Source organism: Somniosus microcephalus, chromosome 13 (assembly GCF_052327205.1).
Source record: "Somniosus microcephalus isolate GS21.2 chromosome 13, FLI_Smic_1.0, whole genome shotgun sequence".
NCBI lineage: Eukaryota > Metazoa > Chordata > Chondrichthyes > Squaliformes > Somniosidae > Somniosus > Somniosus microcephalus.
In genome coordinates this window covers 42,461,004-42,478,469 of record NC_140999.1, presented here as the reverse complement: position 1 = coordinate 42,478,469, position 17,466 = coordinate 42,461,004, and the positions used below count along the sequence as shown (strand labels likewise).

Below are 17,466 nucleotides of genomic sequence, written 5' to 3'. Positions count from 1 at the left end.
AACAGAGAGTCTGGAATGATTGAGTTTCACTAAGGTCGCGATCTTGCCAGCCCTGGGGAGGGGGGTTTGGAGGCGGGACTGCCGGGAAAATGGCAGAATCTGGGGGCGGGTACCCATCCCGCCTCCGTGCCATCTTCCCACGAGGCGGGTAGCTGACCCGCGCTGGGTCCTGTCTCCTGGAGGCAGGAAGGGGATTACAGCCACTTAACTGCCTGTTAACAGGTAGTTAACAAGCAGTTAAGAGGATTATCCCCATTTTTCCACCAGAGGTGCGGGCTTCCCGATGTCGGAAATCCCCGCCAGGGTCACCGAGGCGAGCAGTGGGTCTGCGGGGGTCGGAGGGGTGCAAAGGCGGAGGTAAGTGATGGGTGCAAGTGTGGAGAGGTAAGTATGTGAGGTGAGTGGAAAGTGATAGAAAAAGTTTACCTACCTTTGTTTCTTCCTGCAGACTTCAAGAGTTGGGGATGCGGAGAGTCTCGCATCTCACCGGCAGAGATGACAGACGGCTGCTGCATTCTCCGATACAACATCCATCTAATTTCTGCTCACAAAAGAGGTTTGATGAGTCTTGAATACAAGGACTCGTCAAACAACATAGAATGTCAGTGTTTGACAGCTTCACAGAGCTGTCAAACGATGACACAGATGAAACGTCATTCGCTGATGTTCTCTCTAACCGGCTTCCCCTTAATTGACTTGCTAAGCCCGCCGGGCAGGCTTAACAAGGTCAATCGAGGGAAAATAGTGTGGGTTGGCCACAAGTCGATGGAGGCGGGACTAAAACCTGACAAGCAGCAGTCCCGCCTCCAATGCTCCCACATTGGCAAAATCACCCCCAAGTGTAACTATACCTCTAAAGTTGGTGGGGCTGAGCCTTCGGATGAACTCTCTGTCCCAACATAACATATTGGCCCAAAAAGATCAGTGGGATTCTAAATAAATCCATAATGGGAGAGGGGAGTCTTGGGAAAGATTTTTGATATTTTGTTAAGGCACCAGGATACCGATAGAACCAGACACCCACAAGAATGTTATATATTTCTTTTTCTTTACATTGAGACTCATGCAAATTTCTGTGCCATGCTTAAATAAAAAGCTTTTAATAAAAAAAGAGAAACTTTCCCATGTGACAGAAAATGCCGTCCAATTGACTTCAGGTGTCCTACTTTTATAAAAAAAAAACAGAAAGCCAGTATAAACTAGAGTCATAGAGTTATACAACACAGAAAGAGGCCCTTCGGCCCATCGTGTCCGCGCCAGGCATCAAGCCCTGTCTATTCTAATCCCATTTTCCAGCACTTGGTCCATAGCCTTGTATGCTATGGCATTTCAAGTGCTCATCTAAATGCTTCTTGAATGTTGTGAGGGTTCCTGCCTCTACCACCCTTTCAGGCAGTGAGTTCCAGATTCCAACCACCCTCTGGGTGAAAAAGTTTTTCTTCAAATCCCCTCTAAACCTCCTGCCCCTTACCTTGAAACTATGCCCCCTGGTTATTGACCCCTCTACTAAGGGGAAAAGTTCCTTTCTATCTACCCTATCTATGCCCCTCATAATTTTGTACACCTCAATCAGGTCCCCCCTCAGCCTTCTCTGCTCTAAGGAAAACAACCCCAGCCTGTCCAGTCTCTCTTCATAGCTGAAGCACTCCAGCCCAGGTAACATCCTGGTGAATCTCCTCTGCACCCTCTCCAATGCAATCACAACTCTAACTAGCCTGAGGATCTGCTGATAAGCAATTAGCCTCCGTGTCAAATGTTGTCTGATAACGCTCCTGTAAAGCATCTTGGAATGTTTTAATACGTTAAAAGCACTATATAAATGCAAGTTGTTGTTGACTGACCAGCAAGGCAACTTGTGACCTTAAGGGAGTGCACAGAGTTATACATAGTTGTACTTTAGCAGTAGAATAATAGATTGGGTGTTACATGGTATAATAGATTGGGTGTTATATGGTATAATAGATTGGGTGTTACACGGTATAATAGATTGGGTGTTACATGGTATAATAGATTGGGTGTTACATGGTATAATAGATTGGGTGTTACATGGTATAATAGATTGGGTGTTACACGGTATAATAGATTGGGTGTTACACGGTATAATAGATTGGGTGTTACACGGTATAATAGATTGGGTGTTACATGGTATAATAGATTGGGTGTTACATGGTATATAATAGATTGGGTGTTACACGGTATAATAGATTGGGTGTTACACGGTATAATAGATTGGGTGTTACATGGTATAATTGGGTGTTACATGGTATAATGCTCCTTCCCCTGTTTGGGAGAATATGAAGAAGGTTCCACTGCTCAGATGAAAAAGCTTCATTTAACTCATTAATAGAAGACAATTGAGGTTGTAACCATGCTGGCCAATGTTAGCGGTGGGTTTATATGAAATTCCTTTGTATCCAATTTTGATGAAGGTTTTAACCTGCTTAAAATAAATGCGTTAGGTTATCAGAGAAAAGAATGTCATACAAAGTGCAATTTGAACCCAAATGAGTCTATGAACATTACAAATTAGAGTTTGATTGAAGGAGAGTGGTTTTTACTTTCTTTGTTGCAGTCCTTCTCTGGTTACAATGAATTATCTTCTATTACATTCATAGTATTCAGTTCTGATACTCCTATTGCGGCTCCTCGGACCACTTGCGGCTCATCTCCCCATGGGACTTAGCAGATGTGCTGCTCCATGTATTTCTGGGCCCTCATCCGCAACCTTCCCATTTTGGAATGTTTCTTGGGACCCGGATGTGGGAGAGGAGCAAAAAGAGAGGGCAAGTGAGTTTTTAATCGGTAATGTGTAACATTTAAAAAAATATATTAACATGGGTTGCTCTGTGGTGGATCTGAGAGCCCGTGAAGTCGCTACTCAAGCCTGTGGCCTGGGCATCAAGTTAGTGAGTTGAACTGGTACGATGTGTACAAGGTGGATGATGCAGAGTGGTGATGAGTGGGACTTAAAGTGGCTTGCTCTGGAGATGCATTCTGCGGGTGTCCGCCTGCCGAGTTGGTGCCTTTTGGTTGTGCTGCCCTGGTGTTATGGGTTACCATATTTCAGTGGGATGACCCGCCCTCTCTGCTAAAGCTGGGTAAGGACTGATCCTGACAGGCTGGCGAGCTGCAGGCAGTGGGTCATGGGCATGGCTTTCATGTTTGTCTCCTTGTTTTTGTATTTCCCCAGATGTGTCGACCGTTTTAGCACTGGTGCAGAAATACGTCTCCGACGCACGTCTGGTGGAAGATTTTGGGCACGAAATGACTTATATTTTACCCTATGTTGGGGCAAAAGATGGCGCGTTTGTGGAACTCTTCCAGGAACTGGATAACCGTCTCTGTGAGCTCGGAATTTCCAGTTACGGTATCTCCGACACCACCCTCGAAGAGGTCAGCATACAGAGGAATGGACTAAAATGTGGCAATGGTCCGGCCACGCCTCGATTTTAAATTCTCATCCCTGTGTTCAAATCCCTTCATGGCCTCACCCCACCCTATCTCTGTAACCTCCTCCCGCCCTACAACCCTCCGAGATCTCTGCGCTCCTCCAATTCTGGCCTCTTGCACATCCCTGATTTTCTGTGCTCCACCATTGGCAGAGGTGCCTCTGTCACCTAGACCCTAAGTTCAGCCATTTGCTCCCTAAATGTTTCTGTCTATCTATCTCCCTTTCCTCCTTTAAGATGCTTCTTAAAACCTGCCTCTTTGACCAAACTTTTGGTTACCTGTCCTACTATATCTCCTTATGTGGCTCGGTGTCAAATTTTAATTGATAACACTCCTTTGAAGCACCGTGGGACATTTTACCATGTTAACGGAGCTATATAAATACCTTATTGTTCTGGGGGTGGGTGTGGGGGGATAGTTTTATTGGAGGGCAGAGCCAATCTCTCTCGTTGGTTTTCATTGATCTTGAAAGAAAGAACTTGCCTTTATATGACACCTTTCTTGTCCTCAGAACATCCTAAAATACTTCATGGTTAATAAATTACTTTGAAGTGTAGTCACTGTTGTTTTGTAGGCAAATGTGATAACCAATTTATGCACAGCAAGGTCCCACAAACAGCAACAGAGATGGATGGTCCACCATTTGGTCTGTTTTTGGTGGTGTTTATTTGTATTTCTCTACTTGTCTATTTATCTTGGCAAAGCCCACTGCATGCACCAGTGTGGGGGTCTTTGTTTCTGTTTTTGGTAAATGTGTCTCTCAGGGCGAGGGATGTTGGTGTTTGGAAATGGAACATTTTCCCGTTTCAGGCACGCCGCGACAGTATCGAGCAACTCCCAGGTCAGGTGCAGCACAGGTTACATGCAGTGTAAAGCTCCCACTACACTGCCCCATCAAACACTCCCAGGCCAAGTACGAAAAGAGTTAGATACAGAGTAAAGCTCCCTGTATGCCACCCCATCAGGTGGACATAAAAGATCCCATGGCAATATTCGAGGAACAGCAGGGAAGCTCCCCTTCCCCCCCCCCCCCAACCAGTGCCCTGGACAATATTCATCCCTCAGCTGACATCACTAAAACAGATCATTTGGTCACTTATTTCATTGCTGTTTGTGAAAATTGGCTGCTGTGTTTCATACATTACAGCAGTGACTACACTTCAAAAGTACTTTTGGTATGCTCCTATGGAATGAAGAAGAAGGATAGAATGTCTTCCTGGTAGGATAGTCATTGCTTGAATCATTTGTGTTCTTCAGACTTCAGTCCCATTCCCCTGCCCATGCAGAAGTGTAGTTTTGAGGGTTACGGGTAAATGGTGCATTAATTTCAGTTTGGCTTCCGGTCGAAACGATCTGGTACGATGGTGTAGGTTATGGGGTTTTGTGTGATATGGGATTAGGAGACCACATTTAGCACTGCCTATCTGCATGTGCATGTTCAGCCTATGGTTTCCCCAGAACCTTTCAGGCAAGGCTACACTGCTATAGAGGGTGTGGGTACATATCATAGAATCTGACAGCACAGAAGGAGGCCATTCGGCCCATCGTGTCTGTGGCAACTCTTTGAAAGAACGATCCAATCAGTCCCTCACTCTTTCTCCAGGGCCCTGCAAAATGTTCCTTCTGCTATTTATCCCATTCCCTTTTGAAAGTTATTATTGAATCTGCTTCCGCCACCCTTTCAGGCAGCGCATTCCAGATCACAACCACTCGCTGCATGAAATAAATTCTCCTTGTCTCCGCTCTGGTTTTTTTTGCCAATTATCTTGGATCTGTGTCCTCTGATTACCGACCCTCCTGCCAGTGGAAACAGTTTCTCCCTATCCACTGTATCAAAACCCCCTCGGAATTTTGAACACCTCTATTAAATCTTCCTTTAACCTTCTCTGCTCTAAAGAGAGCAATCCCAGCTTCTCTAGTGTCTCCACATACCTGGGATGATAGACTTCAGTTATTATTCTGGTAAATCTTCTCTGCACCTTCTTCAATGCCTTGATATTCTTCCTAAAGTGTGGTGAAGAATGAGGCAACTCTACCAGGTAGATTTTTTTTATTAACCAGCCATCCTGTGGCCTCTGAGTGCGACTGTCCTATTAGGGGCAACTTTGTGCTGGAGGCCCATGCCCACCAGGAAGTGGATTGGAGCTGCCCAAACTCAGGTCATATAGGACGATCGCAAAGTACTGCGGATGTTGGAAATCCGAAATAACAACAGAAAATGCTGGAAAAACTCAGCAGGTCAGGCAACATCCGTGGACAGAAATTTGAGTTGACGTTTCGGGTCGAACCCTTCTTCAAAACTGGAAAGAAAAGATGGATCGGAGGCAGGGCTGCGATCGGATAAAAGAAACAAAAGAAGTAAAAAAGAGACAATGAAATGTGTTAGAAGCTAGACGAGATGGTAACAGGCTGATATTGGGTGTAAAGTGTACTGGCAGGGCAAGGGATAGCTGCCAGGTGTGAGAGCGAAACAGAAGGAAAGTGGGGGGGGGGAAAGGAGTGGAAAAATTACAAGAAAAAATGAAATAGGGGCCGAGGTTATGATCTGAAATTGTTGAACTCGATATTGAGTCCGGAAGGCTGCAGAGTTCCTGCAGCCAGCAGACACAGGAGATGTTTGTCCCATCAGACTGGGCTGGATTTGAGCCCAGAGTTGAAAGGACAGTGGGTAACCCACTGCATCATCCAGCCCCCAAGAGCCTGTTTACGTGATGATCACTGACAATGGAGAGAGTTACAACGTCACAGAGCAGAAGATCAAAGTGGAGGGGGAGTTATTAGGAAGAGAGATTACACAGTTTGATAACTCACTCACAAGCCTCTGATAGCTGATACAATACTGGCATTACTGCTGTTTGTTGTCACATTTAGTGAAGTGTGACAGGCAGATTAAATTACAGCTCTCTTGCTCCGATCCTAGTATCCGTTATCCCATGTTTCATTTTTTTAATCTGTCTTTTTTGAGACCATTGAAATTGATAAAATGTTATATAATTGATACATTTTTAATATGTGGTGTATCTTCTAGATTTTTCTCAAAGTGGCTGAAGACACAGGGGTGGACAGTGATGTTACAGGTAATTTAAAAGTTATTACTTACACCTTCACATTGTTCTCATTCACTCTTCACAAACATTTATTTTATTTAGAAAAGCCTGTTTCAAGCCCCCAGACTTGATCCTCAATCTCAGCTAAGTTAGCTGGTGTCAGCCGGGGTGGCAGGAGGGATGCTACAGTCGGATTCAATGCCTTAGGCTAGGGATGGGGCAAAAAAATCAGCTGGGGCTCCAACTCCTGCTCACTAACCAGTGACTTCTGCTGGAAACTGCATACATGTGGATGTTAAACAGTGAGGAAGATAGTAAGCTAGGTGGGCGTGTGTGCTGTGAGGAGGATGCCGAGAAACTCCAGGATGATTTGGACAGGTTGGGTAATTAGGCAGATGCATGGCAGATGCAGTATAATGTGGATAAATGCGAGGTTATCCACTTTGGTGGCAAAAACAGGAAGGCAGATTATTATCTGAACGGCAATAGATTGGGAGAAGGGGAAGTGCAACAAGACCTGGGTGTCCTTGTGCACCAGTCGCTGAAGGTAAGCATGCAGGTGCAGCAGGCGGTTAAGAAGGCAAATGGTATGTTGGCCTTCGTAGCGAGAGGGTTCGAGTACAGGAACAAGGATGTCTTGCTGCAGTTGTACAGGGCCTTGGTGAGACCACACCTTGAGTATTGTGTGCAGTTTTGCTCGCCTTATCTGAGGAAGGATGTTCTTGCCATGGAGGGAGTGCAGCGAAGATTCACCAGACTGATACCTGGGATGGCAGGAATGACGTATGAGGAGAGATTGGGTCGATTGGGCTTATACTCGCTGGAGTTTAGAAGAATGAGAGGGGATCTCATTGAAACTTATAAAATTCTAAAAGGACTAGACAGACTAGATGCAGGATGGATGTTCCCGATGGCCAGGGAGTCCAGAACCAGGGGCCACAGTCTAAGGATAAAGGGTAAGCCATTTAGGACAGATGAGGAGGAATTTCTTCACCCAGAGAGTGGTGAACCTGTGGAATTCTCTACCACAGAAGGCAGTTGAGGCCAATTCATTAATATATTCAAGAAGGAGTTAGATATACTTCTTAAGGCTAAAGGGATATGGGGAGAAGGCAGGGACAGGGTACTGAATTTGGATGATCAGCCATGATCTCATTGAATGGCGGAGCAGGCTTGAGGGGCCGAATGGCCTACTGCTGCTCCTATCTTCTATGTTTCTATGTAATAAGCTTCAAGAGGACAGAGACAGGCTGGCAGATTGGGCGGACACGTGGCAGATGAAATTCAACGTAGAAAAGTATGAGGTGATAGATTTTTGTAGGAAGAATGAGGAGAGACAATACAAGCTAAATGGGACAATTTTAAAGGGGGTGCAAGAACAGAGAGAGCTTGGGGTGCTTGTGCACAAATCTTTGAAGGTGGTAGGACAGGTTAACAAAGCAGTTAATAAAGCATATGGGATCCTGGGCTTTATAAATAGAGGCATAGAGTACAGAAGCCAGGAAGTTATGCTAAACCTTTATAAAACACTAGTTCAGCCCCAGCCGGAGTATTGTGTCCAATTCTGGGCACCGCACTTTAGGAAGGATGTGGAGGCTTTGGAGAGGGTACAGAAGAGATTTACTAGAATGGTTCCAGGGATGAGGGATTAAAGTTACGTGGATAGACTGGAGAAGCTGGGGTTGTTCTCCTCAGAGCAGAGAAGGCTAAGAGGAGATTTGATAGAGGTGTTTAAAATCATGAAGATTTTAGAGTAAATAAAGAGAAACTGTTTCCAGTGGCCGAAGGATTGATAACCAGAAGGCACAAATTAAGGTGATTGACAGAAGAACCAGAGGCGACATGAGGAAAATCTTTTTTACGCAACGAGTGCTTAGGATTTGGAATGCACTGCCTGATAGGGTGGTGGAAACAGCTTCAAAAGAAGCCTTCAAAAGAGAATTGGATAAATATTTGAAGGAGAAAAAATTGCAGGGATATGGGGAAAGAATGGGGGAGTGGGACTAACGGGATTGCTCTTCAGAAGAGCTGCTCCAGACTCGATGGGCCGATGAGCTGTACTATTCTATGATTCTATTTTGAGGGACGACACAATGAGGCTCAGCTGTGATGCCCCCCCATGGTGAAAGAGCCTGCTGACACTCGCTTGGATTGGATGGCTGTCGCTGCCCATGAAGTGCTACCCCAGCAAAAATCCACATCTTGAGAGGGAGGGAGAAGGAATTTTGCTGGGGGAGAAACAAAATAACAAAAAAAAACTGAGCGTGGTGGGTCTGTGCCACATGTACCTGAGGTGGCAGTGTCTCATTTACCCGAGATCCATTCGGTTATTTAATTTACCTCTAAGTATACACACATGTACATTTTGGGGTAAAGCATATGAGTAATTTGAGGCATGATGTGTGCTAAGTATAGCAAGCTTGAGAGGGAAAAGGTGACTTTGGAGTTACGGTTCCAAAAGCTTTCCACCCCTGGGGTTTTCTTCATGTCATTTCTGGGTCTGTTGTAGACTAATTAATAGAGATTGATTGCCGTGATTAGACAAAACTCCATTATCATTGTATCATGCGGCTACTAGGATGATAGAAGGTGAACTAGATAGACCTTGGTCTTTTATCGTCTAGCAATTCCTATGTTCCTATGCACTTTTTTAAGTATCCGCATTGCCAGCACTCTCAATTTATAGGGAGGTCTCGCACAGTGTACGAGCGGGAGTATTGCAGTGGTGCTGGAGCAGAGTCAAAGGAGCCATCTGTGACTTCTGCTGTACCTCTAGACTCCCGCTTGGCTTCTGTGCTCATTTAAGAATCTGGGATGTTGGCAGTGCCAGAGTGGGATTTTTCTTAATTGCGTTAATCTGAGTTGCTGAATTATGGGAGGAGGGGGGAGGAATGTGTTAAATCATCACGAGATTTCAAGTCACGAGTCCATTGCGTTTACACCAACACCAGATCGGATTCTGAGGTGGGATTTCATCCTGGGCCAGATCTGGCTGTTGGCCAATTATTGCAGCAAATGGAGGTCGGTATATTGGGGTCAAACGCTGACACATGATCAGGCTGCATCAGCAGAAGGGCTTTTGTTCATCTATTGCACTACTCATGAACTTTATAACCATTTTATTTACTCAAGATTTCTTTGTGTCACTTTCTGTGTTCTTAATATTTTTCTCTGGTTTCACAGATGGAAATGTCCCCATTAAAAGAGTCAGATGTTCGAGGTCCAGTGAGCACACACTGCAGCCAGTCAGCGAGGAAGGGGATTTTGAGATGCCTGATGCAGAACCTGGTAATGTGCATATTTAATGATCTTGATAGATTTTGGGGACAATATTGTTGTGTGTTGCTGCCGCCAGATTAAAGTTCACTGGATGAACGGACCTTCCCCTCAACTGATGTGTTACGAGGCCAGGAAGGTCCCAGGGTCAATCCCCTGTCTGTTAGCTCTTCTCAGCTGGGGTGATGGTCATGGTGGTACATTTGGCCTCAGTGGCCCTGGGTTAGTAAGGGGGAAATAAATCAGCCCGGGTTCCCGATCCTGATCACTATCCAGCAATGTTCCCCATAAGCTGCACTGCCTCCTGCGCGGCCTGCCTCCCCCAATGCGCGGGCCATTCAAATTTTCACGCATGCGCGGTATCTCCGCTGTAAAAGCCAGTGAGCGGCCTGCGTGGGACCTTGCAGTTGACTGCGCAGCTTAGCGGGAACATTGCCATCTAGTGGCTCCTGTTGTGAGGTGCCAGTGTGTTGCCACTGGACTTGGCTGTACCGCACCCTCATGGTTGAATAGTCTGCCAGCACTTACTGCCTACTAACACGGCCATTTGGATGAGGTACAGGACGATGACCAACGGCAGTGGACCAGCACAAGCCGGCTCTTTCAGGAGTGACAGAGAAGGGAAACGCATAAATGGGACTAAGGAACAGAAGGCACCCCTCGGGAAGCAGTTTCAGAATCCAAAGGACAAAAGGAAAGGCAATGGCAAGTCTCGCTGCTCTGGTCATTTGTCAAGCTGAGCAGCAGCAAAGTGCCGAGCACAGGCTGGGATGGGAGATTCACAACTGGCTCAAGGTGGCCAGCTGGAGGGAGCAGCAGTGCTAGCCTGGGAGCTGCCGGAGTGGCCCACACAGCCATAGGGAGTAACATCACTCGGATATGAAAACACTTGCCCAATAAATACCCCAATAAAAAGGAACATGAAAAAAGCACTGTATTTTTCACAAGGACGCCAGATGTTAATGTCCGAATTTAACTTTAAGAATACTGCTAAATTTAGGTGAATCCGTCACTTGTTCCAGTTCCGGGAACAGCATGTGTGGGTATTTGGAGCAAATTCAGGATTATTACATGAAACTTATTTCCTGAATGTTTTTATATTGAACATATTGTCTCTCTGTTTCTAATGCTTCCCAAATGCCAGTAAAAAGGAAAGTTGGAACGAAAGGTATGACTTGAATAAAAATTGGATACAGTTTTGACTGAAGTTAACCTGTTGGGAGCGCATGCAAAACCTGAAAGAGAAGCAATTTTGCTCAAAGAGCCTCTTGCATTTGCCCAATATTTAAATCCATTAACTCTTAGAGTAACATTTAAATGAAAAAAATGACCGTCAGTGACAGGGTTGAGGGCGTACAAATCCTGGTCTGTGCTGAGCTTGCTGATCTCAAATAGGACTGAGATTCGGGAGCTCTGCCCCTGGTTTAAGGAGAAGAAAACTGGCTGGGGACTCCTGACCATGATCTTGCTGGAAACTGCGCATGTGTGGATGTCGGATCAGGCTTGGCTGTGCTGCCCCTCACAGCCCACCTGCTGACATTCAATGTCTAGGCTGACACGTGAAGAATAGCTGCTTGGGGAAGATACCAGAGGGTGCCTGGTACCCGGGGGAAAGTCAGCGCCGAGAAGGGGAAGGGGAGTTGAGATATCACAACATGTGTAAGTTGAAATTGATACTTTTCTTTAAGTGCAGCCTCAGCAGGGAACACTGAGCTCAGCCAGCGTATCCGTGAACCTTGCTGACTGAAATTTTAAAAGATAAAACAACATAAAAGATTATTAATTATTGTTTGTTGAATTATTTGCAATTTTCACTAACCCAATATTTTACATTCACAGGCAGGTATTTTCTAAAATATTAAGTTAAAAGCACCGAGCTTCTGCCATTTTTTAATAAAACATTTTCCTTTGAACCCTTGCTCAGAATCCAAGGAGACAGACTTCATGCACAGTATGGATGGCAGAGGCTCATACCAGTTGCATGGCTGGCAGCTCACCCGACAGCAGTTCCATTCCTTGTTCATCAAACGCTTTCTCTATGCCCGGCGAAGCCACAGAGGACTCTTTGCTCAGGTAGGTTTTTAACTGTCTGTAGGATTGAAATGTGATGTTTTCTCTCCTCGCCCCCGCCCAAAGCAGCTGACTTTTGTTGTGGTGTAGTTCCACATGCCGTCCTTGCCCTATTTGTGACTCCCAGTCCCACACCAACGTAGTTGACTCTTAGATGCCCTCTGCAGTCGCCTTGCAAGCCACTCCGTTGCATCAAACCGCTACCCAGTGGTTCAAGGTGAAAGACCACCACCACCACCTTCTCGGCAACTAGGGATGGGCAATAAATGGCGGCCTTGCCGGCGATGCCCACATCCCGAGAATGAATTTTTTTTAAACCCTCCCCTCAAAAGCAGCTGACTTTTGCTGGGATACAGTTCAACAGCTGACTGCTCCCATCCAGTGCCTCGTCCAAGTGGCCATGTGTCAGCTTGGACAGTGACTGTCAATGGGCTATTCGACAGTGCGGGTAGCACGCCCGAGCCCACCAATCCTGTCTCGCTCAACATCAGCACGTGCAGACTTTCCAGAGGAGTCACTGAAAAGCGACCAAGTGCACAAACTCCAGCTGTGTTTTCGGTTCCATAGCTCAGGACCAGAGGCTGGTTAAAATGTTCCCACTGGCCTTCCACTGCTGGGATCTGGGTTACACCGCAGCCTAGAGTGATGAATGTTTTCCTTGTCTGGTGGGTTTAAGACTCCTATGTGAAATTAGTTTGAGCAGTTTCATCCTCGTTCCTGTGGGCCCACAACACAAACTGCCCTCAATTCAGCACTAATCGGTAACCTCCCTCAACATGGGAAATGGAACTGTCAAACTGGTGCAGCATAGGGTGCATTTCTGAGGGACAGTGCAGAGGGACATTTAACATCTAACGTGTGTTGCACCTGCCTGGGAGTGTTGTATGCTGACACTATTGAGGGGGGCGGAACTTTAATTCCTCTCCTGCCCCCCACCCCCCGGGCTCCACAGCAGAAAATGAGCAGGGAAGGCAAATGGAGCTGGAGTCTTTGCCGCTGGCCTCTCGCCCTGATTCTGCTAACTGCAATTTTAAATTGCTGCCGCCAAGGATACTCGCTTGAATTGGTGGGGTCCTTGTTTAAATAGCCAGGTGTATCATTAGTTTATATAGCACAGCACATCAATACCAGGTGAGCTGATCCAGTTTAAGTATGTATAAAGCATGGCCCATTGATACTGGGTCAATGAACCAATGGATGATTCCTGTTGTATCTTTTCCAGATTGTGCTGCCTGCAATGTTTGTGTTTGTTGCTCTGCTCTTTAGTCTGATCGTGCCTCCATTTGGGAAGTATCCACCATTAGAACTGAATCCCTTGATGTATGGAGAACAGTACACCTTCATCAGGTACTCAACTGAATGTGTATTTCCCAAGAGCCCAGTGATGGGTGTCGAACATTGCTGTACTATTATATAACAGGAAGCACTGGTCAGAGCCCCAAGAAAGGGCTTGCATTTGTGCGATGCCTTATCACATGTCTCGGAAATGTGCCAAAGTGCATGTACCATGAGTTGCTTTACAAGTACAGTCACTGTTGTTATGTAGGTGTGCGCAGCAGTCAATTTGTAAGCAGCAAGATCCCACAAACCGCATTGAGAATAGTAACCAGTCAATCTCTCTTTGGTGGTGGTGGTTGAGGGAGGCATGCTGACCTGGACACCAGGAGAACTTCTTCGAATAGTGGCCTACACTCGGCACTCAAGGCCCAGAGTGGGGCTGAAACATTCTGACTTACAGGCAAGCGTGCTCCCAACTAAACCAAGCTGCCAAAAGATGGCATTTGGCCCGCCAAGCACACTCCTTCCACAGCCCACGTACAGTCTGTCCTATTGTGGACTCTACCCACCCATTTAATCTCCTGAGGGAAAGTTCTGTATTAAACACTCCCAGATCCCCAAAATTAATCAAGCAAAACTCCAGAATATTCATCCGTCCTTCCATCTCACCTATTCAAAGCCATGGAGTATTTGATCATTTCATTCTTTATGTACCTGAAACTCTCTGATCCCATGTCCACTGAATATTTATACAAGTGTCATTAATATTAAACAAAAATCAGTAATTGTCGATAAAAGGTCAGTGCGAATGTAAATTTTTTCTTTTTGTTTTCTCCTCTCTGAAGACGCCGACTCTCACTGGGGTACGGTTTCCATGGCACCCAGCCGGCCTCCAGTACCTCACTGAAGTGGCTATTCTTCATGTGTGAACCTAGCCAGTGAACATCAGCATTATTTCAGGCTGATATCAGGACGGTCTTCTTCACACAGTGTGATCAACACGTGGAATGGGCGTCCAGGTAGAATAGTGCCCTAGGGAAACTCGAAGAGTCAGTTGAGGGGGGGAGCTTTGGTCTCTTTCTGGATGGATGAGTTAAGATCGGCTGAATGGTCTTCCTTATCCCTAATTATGTAGTGCGATGTTGAGATTTGAATACAGGAGGCATCACAATGTGTTTTCTTCACTCAACGTTGACACACAGGCACTTCTCAGCAGGAGCAGGAACTGTGGCTATTTTCCACCTCCTCCTCCTTCTTCACCTTCTCCCCACCGACTGCCAGGGATGGTGAAGCCAAACTCTAAGCCTCAGCCACCACCCTGGGTGAGGTCAGACACTCGGCACAGACTGGGGATGCAACTTGTGTTGTGTGGCTCAGTACCACCCCAGAGAGAGCATTTACCCACTGAGCTCGTATTTCTCAAGTAAATGGAAAATGACTGCAGTGACCCCTTGGATTTATTGGTTTCTCTGCCTACCTGTTGTTTTTAGATGAGGCAGGAGGGTTGCTTGTAGTATGCAGGTCAGCTCTGTCTTTCCAACTGTTTGCACAGTTTGAGCTGCTGATTGTGAACAGATCTATTGGGTCCAGTGTTGATATTGTTGATTTAATTTATCTTTTTTCCCCTTCAGTGATGATATACCAGAGGATCCCAGTACTCATCAGCTGATCAGTGCACTCCTCAGCGATCCTGGATTTGGTACCACGTGTATGGCAGATGGTTTGAATAAGTGAGTATCAGCCCGGGGTCACTCTGTCCCTCAGACACTGTACGGTGTTTGCACCTACCCTTTCCTTCTCCCACCCTGTTACTTTTAACCCAAACAGTAGAAATTCCAGTTGACTAATTGACGTAAGAAAATTACTCGGCACTTGGTCTAAGTGTTAAACAAAGCTTTAATCAATTGTTTTACAACATGGAGGTCTAGTTGTGTCCTTCACTAGTTCCTGTTAAGAATGTCCTGTGCAAGCTGGGCCCGTGCCCGAGTATTTATACTCTCCCTGGACAGCGCCACCCGTAGGCCATTCAGTATTATTTCATACGCCTTTCTTTCATGAATGACTGATTCATGTCACTAATTATCATACATTTGAATACGGGAGGCATCACAATTGAGCCCAACCTTGTCTTCACTCAACATCAACATACATGCACTTCCCAGCAGGAGCAGGAACTGTGAAACAATGTTTAGCTCCCTCTATCTAACCCCCCCCCCCCTCCCCTCTCCTCAGCACTACTTTAACGGAGCCATTTAAAATAAACACATTAACAAATCCTAGGACCCATTCCACCATGGTGTGCTTACAGATTCAACGAGGTACGCCATGGATTCTGTGTTAGCCTCACGGAAACAGACGATCGATCAGAGCACTGAATTAATGAGACGCCAAATTTGGCAACCCCACCGTTTTTATATATGCTGATTCTGGAGGCTGTGCCCAGTTTATGCATGGGGCTGATGTAAAGCTCTTAATTGTACTCTTGGATCATAAAATCAGCCCGTTGCAATAAACAGAATGATACCTCCAGTGCACATGTTAAGCACCCATGCAATAACAATAATTTCTACCCTTGAGCAGTGGATCCAAACTGCAGCCCATGAAGCCCAGGCCACTCTATTTCCACTTGGAACTCTTATTTGCTAATTCGTCCTGTTTGCATTGCAAGGGCCTAGAGGTTTGGAAATGGCAGTTCTTAGCGCTGTTACTTCATTGGTAGGTACATCCTGAATTAGAACACCACGATCTGATGGTATCAGCGACTTGAGGTACCTGTAAATTATTGGGAACCAGGATTTAAACTCTGTGTGACTACCGACACACCATGGTATGCAGCAAACTGCCCCACGATGGCAAACACTTGGAACAACAACTTGCATTTATATAGTGGCTTTAACATAGTAAAATGTCCCAAGGCGCTTCACAGGAGCAATTATCAAACAAACTTAGACACTGAGCCACATAAGGAGCTATTCGGGTAGATGACCAAAAGTTCTCTTCCCAGACGGTCCTTCCCCTTAAATTTGTGTTGTGTTTATATTGGATGGATTTTAAGAATTCCTTTTACATTGTGTTTCTTCCCTCCATTTTCTTGCCCCTCCTTCCCCCACAGAGAAGCCCATTGCTCGGCAGGCAGCACTGAATGGATAACTCCCCCAGTCCCAGAGTCAGTCATGAACATCTTTCTCAATGGTAACTGGACTATGCAAAACCCATCCCCCGCATGCGAGTGCAGCTCGGAGGAGAACAAGAGGATGTTGCCTGAATGTGGCGAAGGAGCAGGAGGGCTCCCGCCCTCTGAGGTGAGTTGGACCGGGGGGGGGGGGGTGCGGTTGAGACGTGTTGTACCCTCCCTGCTGTCTCTGGTGCTGATGCTTTTGCTCGATGATAGAAATTATCAGAGAGGCCAGGGTTTAGTGAATGTTACTCAGATTTCCAGTTTGTGAGGTTTACTGCTAATTTATTGGAAATTCAGAGCCAGACTCTAGAGAGTGGTTTCACACTGTTATGTGTAGTGACGTTATAAGTATTGCTCGTGGAATTATAAACAGAACCTGGCCTGAGGTAATCTTACTGCATTTGTTTTGATGTCTCTGTACGTGCTCAGATGTGAACATCCCACGTGATTGGAGTGCGTCTGTAAGTCTGAAGTGTCAGTGTAGCTGTATACCTGTAATTTATTAAAAATCTTGTGCACGCAATTTCTGTCTGCACATGTTGCCATGTTTTTGTCTCACTTTTTCTATCTACTTTACTTTATCCAGTACCAATTCTTGCACTCACATTTTTCATGGAAAACCCCAGTGTAAACTTGTCACGATCACTGCACGATTGCATGTGACGGTGCCGGCTTGGTTTAGATTTTTTTCTGCTTTCACATAAATAAGTTTGTATATTTAAAACGTTGAAGTTTTAAAAATATATACATATATATGTTAATTTTTTTTAAGGAGAGTTCTCTTCATTTTTAGTGACCTGTTTTTAGTTGGCTTCAATCTGCGCTGCTGCCAGCTCTTCCGATTTAGAATCTTACAGCACAGAAAGAGGCCATTTGGCCCATCGTGCCTGTGCTGGCTTTTTGAAAGAGCTCTCCAATTAGTCGCACTCCCCTGCTCTTTCCCTGTAACCCTGCAGTTTTTTTGCCTTCAAGTATTTATCCAATTCCCTTTTGAAAGTTATTATTGAATCTGCTTCCACTGCCCTTTCAGGCAGTGCATTCCAGATCAGAACTGTAATTAGAAACGTTTATTTTTTAAATTTTGCCTTTACACCCATCGGGCCGTCCAGCTGCAACTCCGTGGTGCCCATTTTAACCCCGCCTAGGGGCCTCCCGCCTTCCTATAGC

General features: G+C 45.7%; 1 protein-coding gene across 6 annotated transcripts in view; it reads left to right on the top strand.

Annotated features, from left to right (window-relative positions):
* The window catches only part of LOC147108271 (phospholipid-transporting ATPase ABCA1-like), a 177,662-nt gene that overhangs the window by 123,134 nt on the left and 37,062 nt on the right, over window positions 1–17,466 (top strand). For all 6 annotated transcript variants that reach the window (XM_086004827.1, XM_086004831.1, XM_086004826.1 and 3 more), the window contains 7 exons: window positions 3,191–3,393; window positions 6,479–6,527; window positions 9,681–9,785; window positions 11,698–11,846; window positions 13,066–13,190; window positions 14,753–14,851; window positions 16,234–16,423. In XM_086004827.1, coding sequence (XP_085860953.1) covers window positions 3,191–3,393; window positions 6,479–6,527; window positions 9,681–9,785; window positions 11,698–11,846; window positions 13,066–13,190; window positions 14,753–14,851; window positions 16,234–16,423 — 920 coding nt within the window. The remainder of the gene's footprint in view (window positions 1–3,190; window positions 3,394–6,478; window positions 6,528–9,680; window positions 9,786–11,697; window positions 11,847–13,065; window positions 13,191–14,752; window positions 14,852–16,233; window positions 16,424–17,466) is intronic.